Below are 25717 nucleotides of genomic sequence, written 5' to 3'. Positions count from 1 at the left end.
GCTGGAGCACTGCTGCCACAGATGATAGGAGTGCCCATATTAATCGAAGGTTCAGTTAGTTACCATCACTGGACCCATGCCAGAATCATATGCAGAGGCCACTCCTCCCCCACTACCCAAAGAAGCCACATACAAAACAGTATTGCAAAACACTAACTTCCTCTTGGACATTCACTGGTCCTGCTAACGCCCTTTTTCCAATCAACATCAAGCTAGTGAAAAGGCAACAACAACAAGAATGGGCAGGATGGGCAAATGGTACAAAATAATAAGATTTATGTGATTCTACAAAAGAACAGAAACTTTACAACAACATTTTCTCATACACCCACACGGCTTGTGCAGGTACAAAACTTTTCCCTTCCTTTTCTACATGAAACAACCTGCAGCTTCAGCAGAGGTAGAGCCAGATTGTCCACATCCCCGTGCTGACTGTCGAGGTACTCTTGGCCAATGTTCTCTGGGTTTTGGAGCCTGTGAGGACCCCCTCCAAGAGCTGCTCCGCCTGCACCTGTGCAGGGGAAAACTCAGCCATCTGAACACACATATTGATAACTCCCCACTTCCACATCCCCTTTCACCATCATTCTTCTCATTAGCCAGCTTCACTGCTTGCCCTCTGCTGGACAGCAACCTGCTGCCGATCAGTGAGGTAATGTAAGGTCAAGGCTAAGGTATCTGTCCTCTTATTAAAGATGCCAGATAATTTGACACCCAGGGTAGAATTTTCAAGTTGGCGGGCAGCCATGATCAGAGCCCCCACCCACAATCGGCCCCCGACCGCGATTTCACACAGGTTGGTCTATTAACAGCCTGCATGAGTTAAAGATGTGCTGAAAGACTCAACGCTGTCGGGTTAGGGTGGGAAGAGAGTGAGCTGAGGCAGGGAGCTGACAAATTTAAAATCAGCAAAGACAGAATTTAAAATCCGGAAAAAATGTCCACATTCAGAATGCGTCAACTATTGATGGAAGTTATAAAAATTCTGTGCATAGGTTTTTTATTCATTTACTTACGGAAATCTCATCCCACCCTTGGATGAGATTTTCTGAAAAATGCAAAGGCCACCTGGCTGAATCGCCCACCCGCCAACCGTAAGGTTCGGTGGGCAGCGAAAAATCCCTGCTAATTAATATTTCAATGGCCTTGATAGGCCTCTTAATTGTCGGCGGGTGTGCTGCCGACTCTCGTGTGTTCCCATTGACCAAAATATCACGCGAGTGCGCAATGACATTGGAACACTTTTCCGACATCATCATAAGCTATTTCACCCTCGAGCATATCTGGCACACACCCACACGCCGAGCGGAAAATTCTGCCCTGAGAAATTGTATGTACATGGTCAACACATGCATAGCCTTATTTAATAGCTGTGATTAAACTTCTATGAAGTTGACCACTATTCATGTACAGAGTGTTGCAATGCCATGTGGCATCAACCCACACAAGTTTGAGGCGGCCTGTTCCATTCTCTCTGTAATTGTGGTCAGTATGCTTCTAACACACACTCTCTGCTCCTGCTCCCAGGTTACAGCTAAGCAGAGCTTGGAGAGGGCTGAGCCCTTTGATGAGGATTCTCCATTACCTCATTGTCACCACCATCCTAATCGTGTTAATTTGGCATCAGGTGAAATCCCAAATCTCCCTCTAACTGGTCCCTATCTCAAATGTGAGTATCTGAGCTGCTGTCCTATGATGGTGTACACTCAGAAGGAATCAGCACTATGAGGATTCATTGTCTTTGAGGTCCATGGAGTCCTGTTGCATGTGTGCAAGCCCTGGCACAGAGTAAAGATATGAATTAGTTCTAACAAGGTAGGAATGTCAGAGCTTATCATTATGATGATCCTATCTCAAACACCACCACCTGCAAGTTCCCCACCAAGCCACACACCATCCTGATTTGCAACAATATCGCCACTCCTTCACTGTCAAAATCCTGGAAATCTCTTAATTCCTAACAGCACTGTGGGTGTGCCAGTGAGTGAGGGTAATGACATGTTCACCCAATGGGTGCATTGTACTGAGTGAAGGTGACTGTCAGAAAGAGGCATCAAATTGCCTAAGGATCAGGGTGCTTCGTGCATCAATGGGGATTTGAGAAAGTACATAGAGGATGGTGTGTTTGCAAGGTAATTCAGTGTAAGGAGTGGTGTAATGGTGCAAAAGGATGAGGAATTAGATTGATGCACATGACAGGATGTACCCAATGATATTCACTTTTCCTGACCTGGTTAGGTTATTAAAGCACTTCCTGCACTGAATCCAGATACATGGTACTAAGATTCTATCACTGACCTCCTGGACCCCTCCAGACATGTCTTCCTTGTGGAAATATCAGGTTTCTTCCACCCATTGCTTCGGAAGAGAATGGGTGGAATTTTATCTTAATAGACCCCCCTGCAGCATAGGGGCTGGTAACAGTTCAGGAACCTGTTTCTTGATGACTACCCACATTCTGCCAATGAAGGACCTCTATTTAACGGGACCCCGGCAGGAATCAAAATGGCTGCAGAGAATCTTGTCTGTGAAGGCTAGTGCAGTCAAGGAAATAGAAAAGACCAGCATGCACTTGGTTATCTGCCACGTCTGTTTCCCTTATCATGGTCTGCCATTTTGGAAGGAAGCCTTGTTCCAGGAATTTGCAAATGTCAGCAGTGACCTGCTGTGAAAGCCTAGAGCTCCTGAGGTGCTGTTGCTCAGTCTGAGCGAGGAAGCTGATCCTCCCTCTGTATACCATTTGCTGGAGTTATCACCTCCTTTGAACTAGATCTCTGTGCCTATCCCTTGTGCCCTGTGGAGTGTCTTGGCTCTGTGGTACTGCTGGTGTTAGTGTGGCTCTTGGGGTGACTGCTCCTGTTGCTCCTTCTCAGGGGCCTGGGTTTCTACTACATAGGAGGCTCCCATGCAGTGAAGGCTGGCAGCAGGGAAATAGAGATCAAGGTGAGTTAACACCAAGGCATATGAAAATACTTCCTAAAAGGTAGAAATGGCCTTCAAAGCAAAGAAGCAAGGTATGTGAACATGAACCTTTCACAGTGGCAGGCCACAAGCTTTGCAATTTCATATTTTAAAGCCTTCCCAGCCTACCAGTTTCACTGATCAGTGAATTTCCTCTGTAATCTTGCCTTGTTGACCCTGGTGAGTTCCACGTAGCTTGGAAAGCCATGCATTAGCTGGTTAACCCAGGATGCGGGGTTAAAATCTCAGTTAATCATTTTTCTAAATATTTAATTACTTACCCGATAGCTCCATGGATTTGCTTGTTTGCCTGCAAACTCGTTTGAGTTAAACTCAGAAGTGGGTAGGAGCATGTCGTGTTCTAGACCCAAGTACTCTTTTCATAGCTTCAAACCACCACACCCCCACTCCCATCACCGCTGAATCTGCTGAACCTGCCTCCCTTTGGCAGTTAAAATTCTGCCAAAACTCTCTGGTTCATCACTGCCTGCAGCATTACATCATGGGAGGCCTCATTAAAGCTGGATACCACCTTTGACCATCCTGAATCCATTGTCAATGTTCTTCTTCTCTTACTTCCAACTCTCAACATCTCCAAATTCCACCTTTGGATTTACTCTTTAAATATTAGAGTTGAGTTCACATTACACAGGCCCTCAACACTCCCACTGCCATGCAATTGACCCCTAGCCCAAGAGTGAAATGATACTGAGGCTTTTTAAAATTTATTTGTTCAGGGAGTGTGGACATCTCTGGCTGGGCTAGCATTTATTGCCAATCCATGATTGCCCTTGAGAAGGTGAGAGTGAGCTGCCTTCTTGAACTGCTGCAGTCCACGTGGCATAGTTACGCCCAGAGTGCTGTTAGGGACTGAGTTCCAGGATTTTGACCCAGCGACAGTGAAGGAACGGCAATATATTTCCAAACAAGGATGGTGGGGAACTGGCAGATGGTGGTGTTCCCATGCATCTGTTGCCCTTGTCCTTGCAGGTGGTAGAGGTTGTGGATTTGGAAGGTGCCACCAAAGGAGGCATGGTGAGCTGTTGTAAGGCATTTTGTAGATGGTACACACTGCTGCCACTGTGTGTCAGTAGTGGAGGGAGTGAATGTTTGTGAATGTGGTGCCAATCAAGCAGGCAGCTTTGACCTAGCTGGTGTTGAGTTTCTTGAGTGTTGTTGAATCTGCACTCATTCAGAGTGTTCCATCACACTCCTGACTTCTGCCGTGCAGAGGGTGGACAGGCTTTGGGGTGTCAGGAGGTGAGTTACTCACCACAGAATTCCCAACATCAGACCTATTCTTGTAGCGACAGTCTTTATATGGCTAGTCCAGTTCACTTTCTGATCAATGGTAATCCCCAGGATGAAGGTCAAGGGGCAATGGTTAAATTCTCTCTTGTTGGAGATGGTCATTGCCTGACACTTGTGTGGCGCGAATGTTACTTGCCTTTGTCAGCCCAAGCCTGAACGTTGTCCTGGTCTTTCTGCAAATGGACACGGATGCTTCAGTCATGAATGGTGCTGAACATTGTGCAATCATCAGCGAACATCCCCACTTCTGAACTTACAATGGCGGGAAGATCATTGTTGAAGCAGCTGAAGATGGTTGGGCCTAGGACTCTACCCTGACGAATGCCTGTGATGATTTCTTGGGACTGAGATGATTGTCCTGCAACAACCACAACCATCTTCCTTGATGCTAGGTATGGCTCCAACTAGTGGAGTGTTTTCCCCCTGATTCCCATTGACTCTAGCTTTTCTAGGGCGCCTTGACTTCATAATCAGTTAAATGCTGCCAATATATCAAGGGCAGTCACTCCTATCTCACCTCTTGAGCTCAATTCTTCTTTTCATGTTTGGATTAAGGCTGTAATGAGATCATGAGCTGAGTGGCCCTGGCAGAGCCCAAACTGAGTGTCAGTGAGCAGCTTATTGCTAAGTGTAGTTTGATAGCATTGCTGCTAACCCCTTCCAACACTTTGCTGATGATTAAGAGTAGACTGAAGGGGTAGTAATTAGCCAGGTCAGATTTGTGCTGCTTTTTGTGAACAGGACATACCTGGGCGATTTTCCACAATGCTGGATAGATGCCAGAGTTGTAGCTGTACTGGAACAGCTTGGCTAGGGGAGCAGCTAGTTCTGCAGCACAAGATTTAGGTAGTAATACTAGAATGTTGAAGGACCCACAGCCTTTGCAGTATCCAGTGCCTTCAGCTGTTTCTTGACATCACTTGGTGTGGATTGATTTGGCTGAAGACTGGCATCTGTGATGCTAGGGACCTCAGGAGGAGGTCGAGATGGATCATCCACTCGGCACTTCTGGCTGAAGATTGTTGCAAAGGCTTCAGCCTTCTCTTTTGTACTAATGTGCTGGGCTCCTCCATCATTGAGAATGGGAATATTCATGGAGCCTCCTCCTCCTCTTGCTGTTAGGTGTTTAATTGTCCACAGTCATTCACGACTGCATGTTGCAGGACTGCAGAGTTAAGATCTGATCCATTGATTGTGGGATCGTGCCCTGACTATTGCATGCTGTTTCTGCTGTTTGGCACACAAGTAGCCCTATGTTGTAGCTTCACCAGGTTGACACCTCATTTTTAGGTATGCCCCAATCCCAACATGCCTCAGAATTATTATTAGGTCAATGTACTAGAAAGCCAGAAATAAAAGCAGCCATTACATTACCACACCAACATAAGCCTTTATTAAATATAACAAAGGGAGTGTTTACTATAATCTGTATTTCTTTCTTTCTTTGCCTTTTTTTATTCCCATATTTAATTCACATGCCTCTCACATTCACTCTTCATTGAATGAAGATTGATCCCCTGGCTTGATGGTAATGGTAGATTGAGGGATGTGCTGGGCCATGAGGTTATAGATTGTGTTTGAGTACAATTCTGCTGCTGGTGATGACCCACAGCACTTCATGGATGCCCAGTTTTGAGTTGCTGGATCTGTTCGAAATCTATCACATTTAGTCTTGCGGTAATGCCACGCAACATGAAGAACGGCATCCTCAATGTAAAAATGAGACTTCATCTCTACAAGGGCTATATGGTGATTTCTCCTACCAATACTGTCACAGGCAGATGCATCAGTGACAGGTAAATTGGTGAGGACGAAGTCAAGTAGGTTTTTCCCTCTGGTTAGTCCCTTTACCATATACTGCAGACCCATTCCAGCAGCTATGTCCTTTGGGACTCGGCCAGCTCAGACAATAGTGGTGCTATTGAGCAAGACTTGATGATGGACATTGAAGACCCCCACTCAGAGTACATTCTGTGCCTTTGCAACCTCAGTGTTTCTTCCAATTGCTGTTCAACATGGAAAAGCACTGATTTATCAGCTGGATGGGTACATTAAAATGCAACGGACAGATTATGGGCTGAACCTTCCGGTCGGCGTGCGGGGGCGGGTCCGACACGCAGACAGGTAAAATGACACGCGATGATGTCAGGCGTGCATCCCAGCATCATCGCGCACCATCACGATATTTTGTTCGGTGGACGCACACCAGAGTTGGCTGCATGCCCGCCAAAGTATCAACGGCCTATTAAGGTCATTAAGAAAGTAATTAAACTAGTTAGGAATGCTGCCTGTCCAACCTTAAGGTTGGCGGGCAGCCGAAAAGCCCAAGTGGCCTTCGCGTTTTTCAGGAAACCTGATCCACGGGCGGGATGAGGTTTCCTGAAGCCTTTATAAAATTAATAAATGAATTTTCCCACCTTTACAAACATTTCCCAACTCATGTGACACTGTAACATGAGGGGACATGTATAAATCAATTTTTACATCATTTTAAAAAATATTTTATTCTCTATTCAATCTCCCCGAAGCAGCTCCATGCCTCAGGGAGATTGAAGTGCTCGGTCACATGCAAGTACAAATGAGCGCTGGCCCCAACTCTCCCTCCTAACCCCTGTCTGCACAGGTAGTGCTGAGCACTACCGGCTGCATGTTACGCTGGGCTGGCCTTAATTGGCCAGTCCGTGTAAAATAGCGGCGCGCAGACAATCGCGGGTGGCGATCAACTCCACGTCCGCTCCTGCCCAGCCTGCCCATCATAGGCAAAAACGAGGCCTTTGTGTTAAATTTATTTCTGGATTATGCACAAAAGGTCAAACTCTCCCCAGTCCCAAAGTGCCTCAGTATTATTATTGGGTCAATGTTCCAGTGAGTCAGAAACAAAAGCCATTACATTCCCACACCAACTTGAGTGCTTATTAGATATAATAATCTATATATCTTTCTTTGTTCGCCTCTTTTTATTCCCTTATTTAATTCACATTGGAGGCTATTTGGAAATTTACGGGATATTTTTGAAGCACCAGTTATTTGTTCTTCAATGTGCATTGTTTCAAGTGAGTTAGCATGAGTATCCATTACTAAGTCATTGGCCATTACTTAATACTGACCAGGACACATTGCTATTATTGGAAATTGATAGAAATATTTTGTGTGAGCGTATGAACTATTATTCCAATCAGTTAACACATCTGTTAATGTAGAGGAAAGGAGCATTTAATATGAGAGCTTTAAGTGTTTATATGATAACATCAGAGAAAGTGATTTCTACCCTAATATCTTAAAATGTTTCAAGCCCTTCCAATGGCTTATTTAATAATTGGACTGAATGCAATGCAGAGCAGGAAGCTCTGTCATATTCCTCATCTATGATTCGTTTGCTGTCTCAACCGGGGTGGAATTGAGGAACTGCAATAACCTTTGGCTGCCCTGGCCAGAAAGCAGGAGTTTGCCAGTATTTGGACAGGATTTTTGGGAGTGCATCAACATTTTCTGAGGGATCATGAAGACTGTGCAAATAACTGCAGGGGAGTCCCTGGGAGTGTGTAAATCATTGCAGTGGGTCCCTGGGAGGGTGTAAATAGTGAAAAAGGTGGTGTCTGAGACTGTGTAAATAATTACAGGGTGGTGCTTGGGAGTGTGTAAATAATAGCAGGGTTGTGTTTGGGACTGTGTAAATAATTGCAGGGTCGTGTCTGGGAGTGCGTAAATAATTGCAGCATGTCTGGGCCTGTGTAACTAATTGCAGTGGGTCTCTGGGAGTTTGTAAATTATTGCCGTGTATCTCTGGGACTGTGTAAAATATTGCAGAGGATCCCTGGGACTGAGTAAATTATTGCAGTGGGTCCCTGGGACTGTGCAAATTATTGCAGTGGGTCCCTGGGACTGAGCAAATTATTGCAGTGGGTCCCTGGGACTGTGCAAATTATTGCAGTGGGTCCCTGGGACTGTGCAAATTATTGCAGTGGGTCCCTGGGACTGTGCAAATAATTGCAGTTTGTCTCTGGGACTGTGCAAATAATTACAGTGTGACTCTGGGTGTGTGTAAAGTATTGCAGTGTGTCTCTGGGACTGTGCAAATTATTGCAGCGTGTCTCTGGGACTGTGCAAATTATTGCAGAGGTTCTCTGGGACTGTGCAAATTATTGCAGAGTGTCTCTGGGACTGTGCAAGTAATTGCAGCGTGTCTCTGGGACTGTGCAAGTAATTGCAGAGTGTCTCTGGGACTGTGCAAGTAATTGCAGAGTGTCTCTGGGACTGTGCAAGTAATTGCAGATTGTCTCTGGGACAGTGTAAAGTATTGCAGCGTGTCTCTGGGAGTGTGTAATGTATTGCACCGTGTCTCTGGGAGTGTGTAAATTATTGCAGGGTGTCTCTGGGAGTGTGTAAATTATTGCAGTGGGTCCCTGGGACTGTGAAAATAATTGCAATGTGTCTCTGGGACAGTGCAAATAATTGCAGTGTGACTCTGGGAGTGTGTAAAGTATTGCAGGGTGTCTCTGGGAGTGTGTAAATTATTGCAGTGGGTCCCTGGGACTGTGAAAATAATTGCAATGTGTCTCTGGGACAGTGCAAATAATTGCAGTGTGATGCTGGGAGTGTGTAAAGTATTGCAGCGTGTCTCTGGGAGTGTGTAAATTATTGCAGCATGTCTCTGGGACAGTGTAAAGTATTGCAGCGTGTCTCTGGGAGTGTGTAAATTATTGCAGTGTGTCTCTGGGAGTCTGTAAAGTATTGCAACGTGTCTCTGGGAGTGTGTAAATTATTGCAGCGTGTCTCTGGGAGTGTGTAAATTATTGCAGGGTGTCTCTGGGAGTGTGTAAATTATTGCAGTGGGTCCCTGGGACTGTGAAAATAATTGCAATGTGTCTCTGGGACAGTGCAAATAATTGCAGTGTGACTCTGGGAGTGTGTAAAGTATTGCAGGGTGTCTCTGGGAGTGTGTAAATTATTGCAGTGGGTCCCTGGGACTGTGAAAATAATTGCAATGTGTCTCTGGGACAGTGCAAATAATTGCAGTGTGACTCTGGGAGTGTGTAAAGTATTGCAGCGTGTCTCTGGGAGTGTGTAAATTATTGCAGCGTGTCTCTGGGAGTGTGTAAAATATTGCAGCGTGTCTCTGGGAGTGTGTAAATTATTGCAGCGTGCCTCTGGGAGTGTGTAAATTATTGCAGGGTGTCTCTGGGAGTGTGTAAATTATTGCAGTGGGTCCCTGGGACTGTGAAAATAATTGCAATGTATCTCTGAGACTGTGCAAATAATTGCAGTTTGACTCTGGGACTGTGCAAATAATTGCAGTGCGTTTCTGGGACTGTGCAAATAATTGCAGTGTGTCCCTGGGAGTGTGTAATGTATTGCACCATGTCTCTGGGAGTGTGTAAATTATTGCAGTGGGTCCCTTGGACTGTGTAAATTATTGCAGTGGGTCCCTGGGACTGTGTAAATTATTGCAGTGGGTCCCTGGGACTGTGTAAATTATTGCAGTGGGTCCCTGGGACTGTGTAAATTATTGCAGTGGGTCCCTGGGACTGTGTAACTAATTGCAGTGGGTACCTGGGACTGTGTAACTAATTGCAGTGGGTCCCTGGGACTGTGTAACTAATTGCAGTGGGCCCCTGGGACTGTGTAACTAATTGCAGTGGGCCCCTGGGACTGTTTAACTAATTGCAGTGGGCCCCTGGGACTGTGTAACTAATTGCAGTGGGCCCCTGGGACTGTGTAACTAATTGCAGTGGGTCCCTGGGACTGTGTAACTAATTGCAGTGGGCCCCTGGGACTGTGTAACTAATTGCAGTGGGCCCCTGGGACTGGGTAACTAATTGCAGTGGGTCCCTGGGACTGTGTAACTAATTGCAGTGGGCCCTTGGGACTGTGTAACTAATTGCAGTGGGCCCCTGGGACTGTGTAACTAATTGCAGGGTGTCTCTGGAAGTGCAGGTGAGGGGTCCCTAGGGCCTGTATTTTACATTTGGCGGCGCAACCAATTGGCGGTCCCGGGACCGGTTGGGATTCGGACCGCCAACCATGATTGGCCCCTGACCGCGATTTCACACTGGCTGGCCAATTAACACCCAGCCAGCATGAAATGCATGCTGAAATGCTCAGCGCTGCCGGAGTGGAAGTGGGAAGAGGGCAGGTGATGACGTTTCCGTAGGTGAGGGTGAGCGCTGCAAGAGGGCTCCCTGATGGCAGACAGCTGCCTCAGGCAGCTGGAGACCTGAAAAAGCTGAAATGATGGGCTGAATTTTGCTGTCGGCGAGCTGGGGGCGAGGCCCGTTCGCCGATGCGCAAAATGATGCGGGATGACATCGAGGGAAACCCCCAACATCATCCCGCCCCATTTAAGTTTTCAGGAAGGCGGGGGCACAGCCAAATCAGCTGTCTGCCCGCCGACCTGTCAGTGGCCAATTGAGGCCATTGACAGGATAATTAAAACAATTAAAGGACCTGCCCGTCCAACCTTAGGGTTGGTGGGCAGGCCAGGAGCCTGGGTGGGCTTCTGAAAAAACATGAAACCTCATCCCGCCAGTGGATGAGGTTTCATGTCAGGTTTTAAAAAACTTTAATAAAGTTTTAGCGAAATTTATTAATATGTCCCATCTCATGTGACATTGTCACATGAGGGGGACATGTTAAGGAATTTTTTATTTTTCTATTTTTAATGTTTGAACAACTTTCAGCGATTTCCCTGAGGCAGCACTCTTGCATTTGGGGAACCCTCCCTCGCCCGCACAGGAAGCGCATAGCGCTTCCCACCAGGTGTCACGCTGGGCGGACCTTAATTAAAATGGTGGCGGGGCACGCTTCTCTGGCGAGGATCGGCTCCCTGCCCGCCAGAGTTTGGGTCAGGCCCACCTGCCCGGTAGGCAGAAAATTCTGCCCAATGTTTTAAACAGCTGGGAAAAAAAAGTATCCATGCATCATAATCAATCACCTGAAAATATAACTGATCAAAATGCTGTCCACAGAAATTTGCTTTTATTTTATTTAATAATGGAAATTTCATCCTGCCCACGGATGAGGTTTGATGAACAATGCAAAGGCCGCCTGGCCGATTTGCCTGTCCGCCAACTGTAAGGTTGGATGGCCAATGAAAAATTGGAATCAATAGTGCTGTTAATGGGCTTATTTGCCCTCTTAATTGTCGGTGAGTGCGCTTCCGAGTTTTGCGTGTGCCTGCCGAGCAAAATATCGCACGAGTGCGAGATGACATCGGGATACTCGCCCGACGTCTTCTCACACTATTGTATGCCTGATTGGATTGGTCGCACACCCACCCGCTAGGCATAAAATTCTGCCCTATGAGTATGTAAATAATTGCAGTTGGTCCCTGGAAGTGTGTAAATAATTGCAGTTGGTCCCTGGGAGTATGTAAGTAATTGCAGTGAGTTTCTGAGGATGTGTAAGTATTTGCAGGGGAGATCCCTGGGAGTGTGTAAATAACTGCAAGGGAGGTCCCTGGGAGTGTACAAGTGATTGCAGGGAGGGTCCCAGGGAGTGTGCAAGTAATTGCAGGTGATGGCCCTGGGATTGTGTAAGCAATTGCGGTGGGGTCCCTGGGAGTGTGAAAATAATTGTAGGGTGGTGTCTGGGAAAGTGTAATTGTAGGGGTCTCTGAGAGTGTGTCAATAATTGCAAGGGAGTCTCTGGCAGTGTGTAAATAATTGCAGGGGAGTCTCTGGCAGTGTGTAAATAATTGCAGGGGAGTCTCTGGCGCTGTGTAAATAATTGCAGGAAAGTCTCTGGCGCTGTGTAAATAATTGCAGGGGAGTCTCTGGCGCTGTGTAAATAATTGCAAGGGAGTCTCTGGCGGTGTGTAAATAATTGCAGGGGAGTCTCTGGCGATGTGTAAATAACTGCAGGGGAGTCTCTGGCGGTGTGTAAATAATTGCAGGGGAGTCTCTGGCGGTGTGTAAATAATTGCAGGGGGGCCTCTGGGAGTGTTTAATTAATTGTGGGGGGTTTTTGGGAGTGTGTAAATAATTGCAGTGGAGTCTCTGGGAGTGTGTAAATAATTGTAGGGGAGTCTCTGGCGCTGTGCAAATAATTGCAGGGGAGTCTCTGGGAGTGTGTAAATAATTGCAGGGGAGTCTCTGGCGGTGTGTAAATAATTGCACGGGAGTCTCTGGCGGTGTGTAAATAATTGCAGGGGAGTCTCTGGCGGTGTGTAAATAATTGCAGGGGAGTCTCTGGCGGTGTGCAAATAATTGCAGGGGAGTCTCTGGCGGTGTGCAAATAATTGCAGGGGAGTCTCTGGCGGTGTGTAAATAATTGCAGGGGAGTCTCTGGCGGTGTGTAAATAATTGCAGGGGAGTCTCTGGCGGTGTGTAAATAATTGCAGGGGAGTCTCTGGCGCTGTGTAAATAATTGCAGGGGAGTCTCTGGCGCTGTGTAAATAATTGCAGGAGAGTCTCTGGCGGTGTGTAAATAATTGCAGGGGAGTCTCTGGCGGTATGTAAATAATTGCAGGGGGGCCTCTGGGAGAGTGTAAATAATTGCAGGGGGTGTCTCTGAGTGTGTAATTAATTGCAGGGGATTTCTGGGAGTGTGTAATTAATTACAGGGGAGTCTCTGGGAGTGTGTAAATAATTGCAGGGGAGTCTCTGGCAGTGTGTAAATAATTGCAGGGGGGCCTCTGGGAGTGTGTAAATAATTGCAGGGGGGCCTCTGGGAGTGTTTAATTAATTGCGGGGGATTTTTGGGAGTGTGTAAATATTGCAGGGGAGTCTCTGGGAGTGTGTAAATAATTGCAGGGGAGTCTCTGGGAGTGTGTAATTAATTGCAGGGGGTCTCTGGGAGTCTGTAAATAATTGTTGGGGGGGTGTCTGAGAGTGTAATGAATTGTACGGGATTTCTGGGAGTGTGTAATTAATTGCAGGGGATTTCTGGGAGTGTGTAATTAATTGCAGGGGATTTCTGGGAGTGTGTAATTAATTGCAGGGGGGTCTCTGGAAGTGTGTAATTAATTGCAGGGGATTTCTGGAAGTATGTAATTAATTGCAGGGGATTTCTGGAAGTGTGTAATTAATTGCAGGAGGGTCTCTAGGTCTGTGTAATTAATTGCAGGAGGGTCTCTGGAAATGTGTAAATAATTGTTTGGGGGGGGTGTCTGAGAGTGTAATTAATTGCAGGGGATTTCTGGCAGTGTGTAATTAATTGCAGGGGGGTCTTTGGGAGTGTGTAAATAATTGCAGGTGGGCCTCTGGGAGTGTGTAAATAATTGCAGGGGATTTCTGTGAGTGTGTAATTAATTGCAGGGGGTCTCTGGGAGTGTGTAAATAATTGCAGGAGGGTCTCAGAGTGAGTAATTAATTGCAGGGGGGTCTCTAGGTGTGTGTAATTAATTGCAGGGGGTCTCTGGGAGTGTGTAATTAATTGCAGGGGGCCTCTGGGCGTGTGTAATTAATTGCAGGGGGTTTCTCTGAGAGTGTGTAATTAATTGCAGGGGATTTCTGGGCGTGTGTAATTAATTGCAGGGGGTCTCTAGGTGTGTGTAATTAATTGCAGGCCGGTCTCTAGGTGTGTGTAATTAATTGCAGGGGGGTCTCTGGGAGTGTTAGTAATTGTTGGGGGGGTGTCTGAGAGTGTAATTAATTGTAGGGGATTTCTGGGAGTGTGTAAATAATTGCAGGGGGGCCTCTGGGAGTGTGTAAATAATTGCAGGGGGGCCTCTGGGAGTGTGTAAATAATTGCAGGGGGCCTCTGGGAGTGTGTAAATAATTGCAGGGGGCCTCTGGGAGTGTGTAATTAATTGCGGGGGATTTTTGGAAGTGTGTAAATAATTGCAGGGGAGTCTTTGGCAGTGTGTAAATAATTGCAGGGGGGCCTCTGGGAGTGTGTAAATAATTGCAGGGGGGCCTCTGGGAGTGTGTAAATAATTGCAGGGGGGCCTCTGGGAGTGTGTAAATAATTGCAGGGGGCTTCTCTGAGAGTGTGTAATTAATTGCAGGGGGTGTCTCTGAGTGTGTGTAAATAATTGCAGGGGGTTTTCTGGGAGTGTGTAAATAATTGCAGGAGGGTCTCAGAGTGAGCAATTAATTGCAGGGGGGTCTCTAGGTGTGTGCAGTTAATTGCAGGGGGGTCTCTGGAAATGTGTAAATAATTGTTGGGGGGGGGGTGTCTGAGAGTGTAATTAATTGTAGGGGATTTCTGGCAGTGTGTAATTAATTGCAGGGGGGTCTTTGGGAGTGTGTAAATAATTGCAGGTGGGCCTCTGGGAGTGTGTAAATAATTGCAGGGGAGTCTCTGGCAGTGTGTAAATAATTGCAGCAGGGCCTCTGGGAGTGTGTAAATAATTGCAGGGGATTTCTGTGAGTGTGTAATTAATTGCAGGGGGTCTCTGGGAGTGTGTAAATAATTGCAGGAGGGTCTCAGAGTGAGTAATTAATTGCAGGGGGGTCTCTAGGTGTGTGTAATTAATTGCAGGGGGTCTCTGGGAGTGTGTAATTAATTGCAGGGGGTCTCTGGGAGTGTGTAATTAATTGTTGGGGGGTGTCTGAGGGTGTAATTAATGGTAGGGGATTTCTGGGAGTGTGTAATTAATTGCAGGGAATTTTTGGAAGTGTGTAAATAATTGCAGGGGGATCTCTGGGAGTGTGTAAATAATTGCAGGGGAGTCTTTGGCAGTGTGTAAATAATTGCAGGGAGGTCTCTGGTAGTGTGTAAATAATTGCAGGGGGGCCTCTGGGCGTGTGTAATTAATTGCAGGGTGTTTCTCTGAGAGTGTGTAATTAATTGCAGGGGATTTCTGGGCGTGTGTAATTAATTGCAGGGGGTCTCTGGGAGTGTGTAAATAATTGCAGGAGGGTCTCAGAGTGAGTAATTAATTGCAGGGGGTCTCTAGGTGTGTGTAATTAATTGCAGGCCGGTCTCTAGGTGTGTGTAATTAATTGCAGGGGGGTCTCTGGGAGTGTTAGTAATTGTTGGGGGGGTGTCTGAGAGTGTAATTAATTGTAGGGGATTTCTGGGAGTGTGTAAATAATTGCAGGGGGGCCTCTGGGAGTGTGTAAATAATTGCAGGGGGGCCTCTGGGAGTGTGTAAATAATTGCAGGGGGGCCTCTGGGAGTGTGTAAATAATTGCAGGGGGGCCTCTGGGAGTGTGTAAATAATTGCAGGGGGGCCCCTGGGAGTGTGTAAATAATTGCAGGGGGCTTCTCTGAGAGTGTGTAATTAATTGCAGGGGGTGTCTCTGAGTGTGTGTAAATAATTGCAGGGGGTTTTCTGGGAGTGTGTAAATAATTGCAGGAGGGTCTCAGAGCGAGCAATTAATTGCAGGGGGGTCTCTAGGTGTGTGCAATTAATTGCAGGGGGGTCTCTGGAAATGTGTAAATAATTGTTGGGGGGGTGTCTGAGAGTGTAATTAATTGTAGGGGATTTCTGGCAGTGTGTAATTAATTGTAGAGGATTTTTGGGAGTGTGTAAATAATTGCAGGGGGGTCTTTGGGAGTGTGTAAATAATTGCAGGGGATTTCTGGGAGTGTGTAATTAATTACAGGGGATTTCTGGGAGTGTGTAAATAATTGCAGGGGATTTCTGGGAGTGTGTAAATAATTGCAGGAGGGTCTCAGAGTGAGTAAATAATTGCAGGAGGGTCTCTAGGTGTGTGTAATTAATTGCAGGGGGGTCTCTGGGAGTGTGTAATTAAGTGCAGGGGTCTCTGAGAGTATGGAATTAATTGTAGGGGATTTCTGGGAGTGTGTAATTAATTGCAGGGGTGTCTCTGAGAGTGTATTGGTGTTACAGGAATTGCAACCCAGTTGCTGGTGGAACTTGATGGCATTTTTGTGGTTTTATTATTTCACTTTTTACAGCAACATTTCTTTCTGAATGCTGTTCAATATGATAAAGAAAATCTACAAATTTCTCCAAACAGAGAACATTTGTAGCATTTACCTTCCTGACTTTAATACCTCATGAATATACATTTTCATTTTTGGCATGACATGGTATTTGTAGTGTTTTTGAGGTGAGTGTTTGATATGTGCAGGACAACATTTGCAATCTACAGTGCTGATTGTTATTCCAGAACACAAATCAAATTGCACATTAAGTTTGACCAGGAGCCATGAACCCACAAAATAGAAAGATTATCTCACCAGAGGCAGCATATTCTTTCCCTGTTTTAATGACCATTCATATAAGATGTGTATAAGTCACATCATCATTAAACTTGTACGACAATTGTTATCGTGAGGTATTTTCCATTGACTTACTGCTTTGGTGATAATGGAAAAGATTAAGAATCGTACAATTATACAGCCTTTCAGAAACATCTCAAAGTATTTTATAAAGTGAATGACTTTGGGATGTAGTAACTTTAAACATAGACATTTCCAGCAGTCATATTGTACACAGTTCAAGCTAACAAATGGGAAGAAATAAATGACCAATCATTCAGGTTTAAGTGGTGATTTGTGAGGGGCTAATTAAGATCCCCGTTTACTGAATCACAGAATTTATCAGACAGAAGGAGGCGATTTGAACCATTGTGCTTGAGATCCAGAGAAAGATAATCTAAAACCAACTACCTGTTCTTTCCCTACCTCTATCTTCATTTTCAGCTATGTTTTTGGTCTCTGCTTCAGGAGCCATTTGTGGGAAGACTGTTCTCCAAATAAAGCTGTCCAAAGCACTGAAGGATAGCTCTGTAGTAATGCAGTTTTTATTAGTGTTTGGGCTTTACCTAGCCATTGTTGCAGATTAGCTGACTGACTGCAGTTTCGGTAAGCAGTTATTTCTCTGACACATTGAAACCTGCATCTTTCAATTTCCCTTATGTTGGACAAAACTTTAACCTTTAGAGCAGCTCACAGCGGGCAAGGCCAGCAGTGGGTCAGGAACCCGGAAGATAGTGGAGTGGGTTTTATTGTGGCTTTTTAACTCTGCCACAGTATTAGCATCACAATTCTGGATTCCCCAACTTGCTCACCAAGAATCTAAACACCTCTGCCTTAAAAATATTCAAAGACTCTGCTTCCACTGCCTTACAGGAAGAGAGTTCCAAAGACTCATGACCCTCTGAGTGAAAAAATTCTGCCTCATCTCTGTTTTAAATGAGTGACCTCTCATTTTTAAACAGCAACATGCCACACAACACTCACTCATGATGGCACCAGTAACTGAATTATGATCGTTTTTATACGGATGAATTTGAACCCAGATCTAATTCATGGGCAGAATTTTGCCCTTGGCAGTCAGGATCGGTGGGGGGCAGCAGAAAGTCAACCGCTCCCCGCGATCATCAGCGCACCGCAATTTATGCCAGCGGACCAATTAAGGCCAGGCCAAAGTGAGCGCAAAGGGGTGGGCAGGTGCGGGTGCTCAATGTCCACCGGGTCCAATGGCGACTCGGAGGCTGATTCAAATGCCGTCTCAGCAGCCCATGGAAGGCTGCCATAAAGGACGAGGAAGTCATGATGGACAGTGTTGCAGATGGACACGGCAGGTGGAAAGACAGGTTGGCAGGGCAGTCGGCCCCCCATTTCTCAGATGAGTGCCTTGCTGCTTTCCTGGAGGAGGTGGCGGTGAGGAGAGAAACTCTTGTCCCCAGGGACGAAAGGAGGAGGCCCCCCCACCTCACCAAAACGGCCTGGGAGGAGGTGGCAACCAGGCTCAGCAGCCACAATGTGGTGAGGTGCACATGGATCCAGTGCTGGAAGCGCTTCAACAATCTTCTGTGATCGGAAAGGGTGAGTACTGTGTTGGAATGGGTCACTTTGCAGAGCAGTTAAAAGCTTCCCATCTCCCCCATGGACCTCAGAGGTGTAAGAGTGTGAGTGGCAAATGTCAATGAGGCAGCACCTGGGCAAGGGGGTGAGCCCAGGCTTCTTGGACTAAGTGTCTTGTGGCTCGGGGGTCACGAATTGGCTGAGCTCTGTGAGGTGTTCCTCAGGCGGGGTTGGCCAGGCTGCAATGGCGTTGCAGGTACAGGGTGGACTAATCAATGCTCCCCTATCCTTTCAGGAGAAAACATCCCATAACAATGCAGAGAGGTCGTGTACTGGTGGGGGACCACTCCACCTAATAATCCTCACTCATTATGAGCAGGAGGTTCTGGAGCTGGAGAGGCACCATGCGCCTAGATCAAGCAGCCGCAGTGAGATTGGGGTGCCACAGGGAGGTAAGAGTGCAGTGCACTGCAGGTCACAATGTCGGTAATTGCAACCATTCCACTGTAGTCTCGATATTGGTGTCAGCCTCAAACCTATAATCCCCATTGATAATGGAAAGACGAGGGCTCCCTGATCTCTGTCTCATGAGTCTGCCAGGCATGCACAGTAACATGCGATGACTTCAATTAATGACATGTCCTTGTTCTTTGTTTCAGGCTCACCAGCTGCCCATCGGGATGAGGAGCCTGAAGGCCCAGCCCTGGCCCGAGGACAGCATCCAGCAGAATGCACCTGTGTCACACCCTCTCTGCCGACCAGGCACCAGCGCAGATTCCAGCACCTCAGTGTGCATTAGATCACTGGCTACTATCTCGGTGCACCTTGGTGAGGGCACTTCACACTCGCTTGAGGTGCAGGCAGAGTCAGAGAGTGCCCAGGGCGCCGGCAGTCGGCGGACGTCTGGGAACCAGGAACATGCTCAGTCGGTGGCTGATGATGGGCCTCTGGAGTTGTCCCTGAGGCAGCAGATGCTGGGCATCCAGCAGGATGTGCGGGATGATGTGGCAGGGATACATGAGGGAATGCGTGCCATGGTCTCCGTTGTGGAGGAGTCCTTGTGGAGCACGAGCAATGCAAATACCCTCATGGCCAAGCGTAGTGTCTCTTCCATGGAGAGAGTGGTGACTCTCATGGAGAGGCTCTTCCAGGAGCTGAACCAGAGGTTCCTGGACATGCACTCAGACCTGCAAGCCCTCATAGTGGCAATAACCTCAGGTGGTCAGTGCCAGTGTGGGAGATGAATGAGGCACCCAGTATTGCAGCTGGGTGCCGGGCTATCAATGGCGAGCAGGCAGGTCCAGTGCGACCTCACATTGGCGCACGAGCTGCCTGTCATCTCTGTGAGCTCCTCTCAGGGCGCTCCAGATGATGGCAGCAGCTCCTCCGCCCTCTGCCAGTGACCGTTGCATTCGACTGAGGATGCGATGAATGGGGAGATGCCAGCTGTGGAACTGGCTGCTCCCTCCCAGGTGGGGCCAGCACAGGCTCCATGGGCCAGACGACACCCGCCAAAGTCATCAAGGCCAACAGGACAGCAGAGTGAGCAGTTTGTCTCCAATGCCTGTACCAGCGAAGGGGGAGCACCTAGACGTAGCATCCACAAGCATAAACTTAAAGCACCTTAATCACAACATGGCCTGCTCACAGGTGATATTTGTTTCCCCCATTTTTCCATTGTGTTTATTGGTGTGATGGAAAACAGCTGTCAATGTTAATCTGTAGAATGTTTGCCATGCTGCAGTTAATTAAATGTGTTTTTGTGCAATTGACCTCTGGATGCTTCATTTGTTCTGCAGGTGCAGGGCGAGCCACGATGGACGTGTTTCTCTTTAAACTTCACTGAAATGGCGCGTAGTGTATGTTGTTGACCAAGGAACTGGTCCTGTCAGAGATCGAGTATGGAGCCTGCAGCCCTGGCATGCGGTGAAGGTTCTTATTTGGCAGGTTATCTGAAGGAGCATTGGATCAAAGCATCCTGGGTGTCCCTGCCTCCCTGGAGGTTGCCCAGGTCAGCATCTATGCTCTCAGCATTATCCTGAGCATGTTCGTCCTCAGACTCGCTACTGGATTCATCTTCTGTTGCCTGAGCAGCTGTGACAAGATCTTCTTCCTCCACTGCATTCCCCTTTCCAGTGCCAGGCTGTGGAGAGTGCAGCATGCAACCACTATCAGTGATGCCACCTTTTGAGGGATAGCCCTTGTCACCCAGCAGCCGTCCATCCAGTCAGGCTGGAGCACTGAAGAGCCTTGGCACCTGGGAGTGTCTCAGGCTGTAAACGTCATGGGAGCTGCCAGACAGACTTGTAGAATCAGCATCCTGTGATCACACACTATCTGCACTTTCATGGGGTGGAATCCCTTCCTGTTGACGAAGGCACCAGGTTCAGCTGCTGGCACCTTGATGGCCACATGTGTGCAGTCTATTGCACCCTGGACGCGGGGGAAGCCAACAAGGGCCGCAAAGCCTCTGGCTCGCTCTTGCTGGCTGGCCTTGTCTGTAGGGTAGTGAATGAAAATCAATGCACGCCTGAACTTCTGTCATCAGCTTGACACAAGTGTGGACAGCTGATTGGGAGACTCCACACAGATCCCCCACTGACCCCTGGAAGGACCCGGCGGCATAGAAGTTGAGGGCTACTGTGACTTTCAGCGCCACTGGCATGGAGTGTCCACCCGCACAGTTGGAGCTGATCTCAGGGCTGATCCTCTGACAGATGGACATCACTGTCTCCCTTGAGAGATGGACTCTCCTTTGGCATTGCACCTCAGACATTGCTGCATCGCTACCTGTAAACCCAGACAGCAGGATAGTGGTGTCTTCTACGGCCCCTTCTGCCTTGGACTTCCTGTTGGCCCTGCGTCCCTTGTGCCTGAGCCTATCCTCCCAAGGTCACTCCCCTGGAGGCTGAATAGGGACACCTGGCCTCCTCTCCCTTCTGGGCCTCTCTTCCTCAGAGGAGGAGGAGGTGCCTCCAGCAGAGAGCATAATCCCCATTCCCAGGGAAGGGAAGGCTATCTGATACCTAGAAGGCCCCAAGTGGTATGAATCCTCCAGCAGCCTGGAAACAACAGAGTCCTGAACTAAAGCCTCTTATTTCTATCAAAGCAGCTCCGAAGCGAAATGAAGATGTCCTGTTCACACAAGCAAGCAGCAGCAAATTATACACTGAACTACAAACCGCTCACGTTTACAAGCCCACTAACCACTCTTACCCCACCCATGGATGAGGTTTTTTGAAAATGTGGTCTGCCCGCCTGCCTGTTTAGCCCATGCGATGGCCTGAAAATTGTATGGGCCACGTAAACGCCAGGACAATTGGTGTCTCAAGAGCCTTAACTGGCCAGTTAATTAATGGCGGGCACACCCCCACCAAGTCTTCATTGCGCGTCCGCCTAGTGAAATATCATGGGAGTGTGCGTCGATGTCAGCACTCTTGGCTGACATCAACGCGTTTATTTCATGCTTGGGCATGTTGGGCGCACGCCCGCACGCTGAGCTAAAAATTCTGGCCCATGTCTTTCATAGATTTGCCAAGTGTGATGCAGGAGCTGGGTGGGAAGAGGCTGAAGCATCCTCAGAGGAAGCCATTCACTCGAAGGAAGAACCTCACATGATTCAAGCTCGCCCTCCACCAGCTCAGATATGCATATCTCAGTGGGCCCTCAAAGGCAGGCAGCTAGATTGCCACATGGTCTACCACCCATCACAAGGAGTCAAAGCAGACTCAGTAGTGGAAAGTCGTGACTGGAGGGTGCAGGACACAACAAGCACTGCTAAGTTGGCCACAAATGATAAATCTCAGCGGTCAACATCAGGCCATTCTGCAGCATCAGCAGAAAATGTGTGAGGTTCTGTCACCATTTCCATATGCAGCAAAACCTGGACAACATTCAGGTTTGGGCTGATAAGTGGTAAGTAGCAGTCATGCCACACAAGTGCCAGACAATGACCATCTCCAACAAGAGAGAATCTAACCATCTCCCCTTGACAATACCATCACTGAATCCCACTCTATCGACACCTTGAGGTTATCATTGACCAGAAACTAAATTGGGCCAACCATATAAATACTGTGGCTACTACAGCAGGTCAGAGGCTGGGAACTCTGTGCCGAGTAACTCACCTCCTGACTCCCCAAAGCCCGTCGACAATCTACAAGATACAAGTCAGGAGTGTGATGGAACACGCTCCACTTGCCTGGATGAATGCAGCCCCAGCAACACTCAAGAAGCTTGACACCATCCAGAACAAAGCTACCCACTTGACTGGCACCCCTCCACAACCTTAAACACTCACTCCCTCCAATACCGGCACGCAGTAGAAACAGTGCATACCATCAACAAGGTGCACTGCAGGAACTCACCAAGGGTCCTTTGACAGCACCTTACAAACCCACAACCACTACCATCTAGAAAGACAAAGGCAGCAGATGCATTGGAACACCACCACCTGCAAGTTCCCCTCCAAGTCACTCGCCATCCTGACTTGGAAATATATCGCCGTTCCTTCACTGAAGCTGGGTCAAAATCCAGAAACTCCCTTCCTAACAGCACTGTGGGTGTACCTACATCACATGGACTGCAGCAGTTCAAGGCAGTGGCTCACCACCACCTTCTCAAGTGCAATTAGGGATGGGCAATAAATGCTGGCCCAGCCAACGAAGCCCACATCCCATGAAAAGAATAAATTGAAAAAGCTACCCACTCTCAGATAGACATTGATGGAGTCTGTCTCTGGCAGTGTGCTATGAAGTCTCAGACGTTGCTGAAGGAGCTTTGGTGAGTTTCTGCAGTGCATCTTATAAGATGGTCCATGCTGTTGCCAATGTGCACCTATGGTGGAGAGAGTGAATTTTTAAGGTGGTGGAGAGGGTGCCAATTGTTCTGTATTCACCAGTTTGTTGCATATTTTATGTATTTTGGAGATATGGCAGTAGTTTTAAAGTTGCAGCAGGTTAATTGACAAGAATTTTAAAATATCTCAGCAATCATAAAATGTCTGCACAGCTTCTAGTAGCTTCTGTGATGTCTGTTTATTTTGCGCTGAGTCCACAACCAGGCTTAACCAATCAAGCACAGTGATCATTGATCAGCTAACAGACTGCCACTTATTCTGTGTATCAATAGTTATGCAACTTTAATGGTATTTAATTAGTAACCTAGAGGTCATAAGCTCAACTTGGTCAACTGTGACAGCGGGAGGCCATTATTCTGCTGTGTTATCTGGCATCATAAGACCTCGTAACATTGTGGGTACTCTGGTTGATGTTAGCAGATGATTCCTTAGCACATACATATGACAGCGGCTTGCTTGAAATGGACAGATGCCTCCACTAAAATAGCAGAAGGGATATTGTCAATAAGTACAAAATGTTCATCTGCTATAATTACCAAGCATAGTTTTGAAGCATGTCTGTAGATTGTTAACCAACTTGAATAAGAATGCTTGTAAATGTTATTGGCGAGGTGGAGATGGGCAGGTATTGGGAATTCAGCTGAATAGCTGTCAATGTTGAAATTGCTTCTTTTTTTTCCATGCTTGGAAGGAGCCAGTATATATTCTGCATTCTAAGACTGGAGGGTTTACTGGGATCTGCCACTTATTCTGTTTATCAATGGTTATGCAATGGTTTTGGTATTTAACTACTAACCTAGAGGTCATAAGCTCAAACCCCAGCATGGAATGTTGTGAAGACGAATCCAATAAATCTGGTAATCTGTAGACTGGCATTAGAAAAAAATATCACAAAAGTTACGTTTGGTCTTAAAACCAACTGGTTCATTCATATCCTTCAGTCTGGTCTGTGGGTGATTCCAATCTTATGCAATGTGATTGATTGCTCATGTCTTCATGGGAAGTCAAAATAGGTGCACATTCTAAAGAGTTTCCCTGTGTAACGGCTGGGATTGTCTCTGAATGTTTAATTCTCATTAACAGAATTTACAAGTTCTATCACGTTATTTAAACAATAATCAGATACTTTTAGAGGTGAAATCATTCTCCTGGGCCTGTAAATTAGTCATACAGCTAAATATTGTTTTGAATATTGCAAGTTATTGGGAACATTCAAATAAGATATGTTTTCTCAATGCAATACTGGCAAAATGATTACCTTCATTCAGAATCTTGTCTGTTATTTAACACAAATAGGGACTTAACATAGACAACAGAAGTCCAATCGCCAGGGCTGAAAGAAAAAGGGGGGGAGGGGAGGGGGTGGAGGAGGTGGCCCCCACCCCGCTTCAGCAGATGGTGGGATCCAGTGCACCATTTTGTCAGCAGCAGCAGCCAATCAGAGGGCTGGTAGCTCAGCAGCCTCAGCAGTGTCACCACTTGTGGTGGCCACTCCTGGGGGTGCACCTCCAGGATGGCTATGAGCTCTCAAAGTCAGGTAAGTGGAATCCGGGTGCACTGGAGTCAGTCAAGCAGGCCCCAGTGAGGGGTGGTATTGGGAGGGGGGTTACTGAGGACAGGTGGCATCGTTGCCATGAGGTTGTGGCCATTGCTGCCAGGGGACCCCTCTGTGGGCCCAATTGCCCAAATAGGCGCCAGCGGGGAGGCTGCCAGGGTTAACCAGATGGTCTATCCAGGCTGCAGTGGGTATACCAGCTGCTGGTAACATGCCAGTGGAGGCAGGTAGAGTGGCTCAATTGGGCTGAGGGTGGGTGGGCCATTTCCCACCTTTCCCTTGGCTAGTAAAATGGCATGGAAAGAAGAAGACATCAGATATGCTACCCATCGCCTTCCCACACTATTTTGCTAGCCTTCATGCCTCCCAACACACTCCAGAAAGCACTGGTAAAACTCAGCCCACACTGACACACTACGAATAGAATAAATTCACCCTCGCACACACACAGATTGAAGAATCGTATACCTGTCTTTCCAGTAATATTGGCCCCAATGTCCACAGATGTCTTCAATACCAGCCAACAAATGATCCAAGAACTGCAGAAAACATTTTACAAAATCATTCTGTCAATTATTAATCATGACCATTTTGTATATCACGAGGAATCTAACATACAAAGGCAGTTTTTTGAAGAAATGAATTCAGAGACCATAATTGTGACGAAATGATTGACAAGCCCATTTGGATGTAAGAGGTGGCATCTTCCATCCTCATTACACCCAATTCTGGATATATCTGGAAGACACAGGGGGCAAAACATCAGGTGGGAGCCTCAGCACCAGCTTCTTGCTGCCCACGGCCTGTTCTAGGATTGACAGTAGCCATTGAATACATCCCTCCAAATCTAGGCGGGTCTATTCACAATGGGGAGTGATGACAGTGAGGTGTCTCGGGTTTTAATACCCATTATAACCGTGGTGGCAATGCTGGGCACAAGGAATGTCATTATGTTAACTGGGCTCCATTATTGTTATGGTGGTCGGGAGGAGACGCGGGAGTTTAAAATTCAAAATGCCTTTTTTTGAAGTCAAATCGATATATCAAACTTGTGCTTCCTCTTTAACTGGTTCTACTTCACTGCTACAGGCTGAAATTGGAGAAAAAGCAATGTGTCATAACAATTACTTAGGGCAGGATTTTCCGGTCGTTGGGTAGGTGGGCCCAGTAGAGGCTGGGAAAAGGCTCACTGCCCGCGATCAACCCCCACCTGCAATTTCACGCTGGGTGGCCAAATAACGGCCAGCCGGTGTGAAAGGCACGCTGAGAAGCTCAGCGCTACCGGGGTGGGGGCAAGCGTAAAAGTCTGGAGGAGCGTGCACTGAAAGCTCCCTGAAGGTCGGGAGCTGCCTCAGGAAGCTGAAGAA

The 25717-nt window shown here is 47.2% G+C and overlaps 1 protein-coding gene across 1 annotated transcript in view; it reads right to left on the bottom strand.

The window, feature by feature from the left end:
• The window catches only part of LOC121282464 (sodium/hydrogen exchanger 2-like), a 196807-nt gene that overhangs the window by 55278 nt on the left and 115812 nt on the right, over positions 1-25717 (bottom strand). The window contains exon 8 of the mRNA XM_041196168.1: positions 24819-24889. Within this exon, the coding sequence (XP_041052102.1) occupies positions 24819-24889 (71 nt within the window). The remainder of the gene's footprint in view (positions 1-24818; positions 24890-25717) is intronic.

The sequence above is a fragment of the Carcharodon carcharias genome, chromosome 9 (assembly GCF_017639515.1).
Source record: "Carcharodon carcharias isolate sCarCar2 chromosome 9, sCarCar2.pri, whole genome shotgun sequence".
In the NCBI taxonomy this organism is placed as follows: domain Eukaryota; kingdom Metazoa; phylum Chordata; class Chondrichthyes; order Lamniformes; family Lamnidae; genus Carcharodon; species Carcharodon carcharias.
Note: the sequence above shows the minus strand (reverse complement) of the source record. Positions and strands in the feature narration are given on the sequence as shown.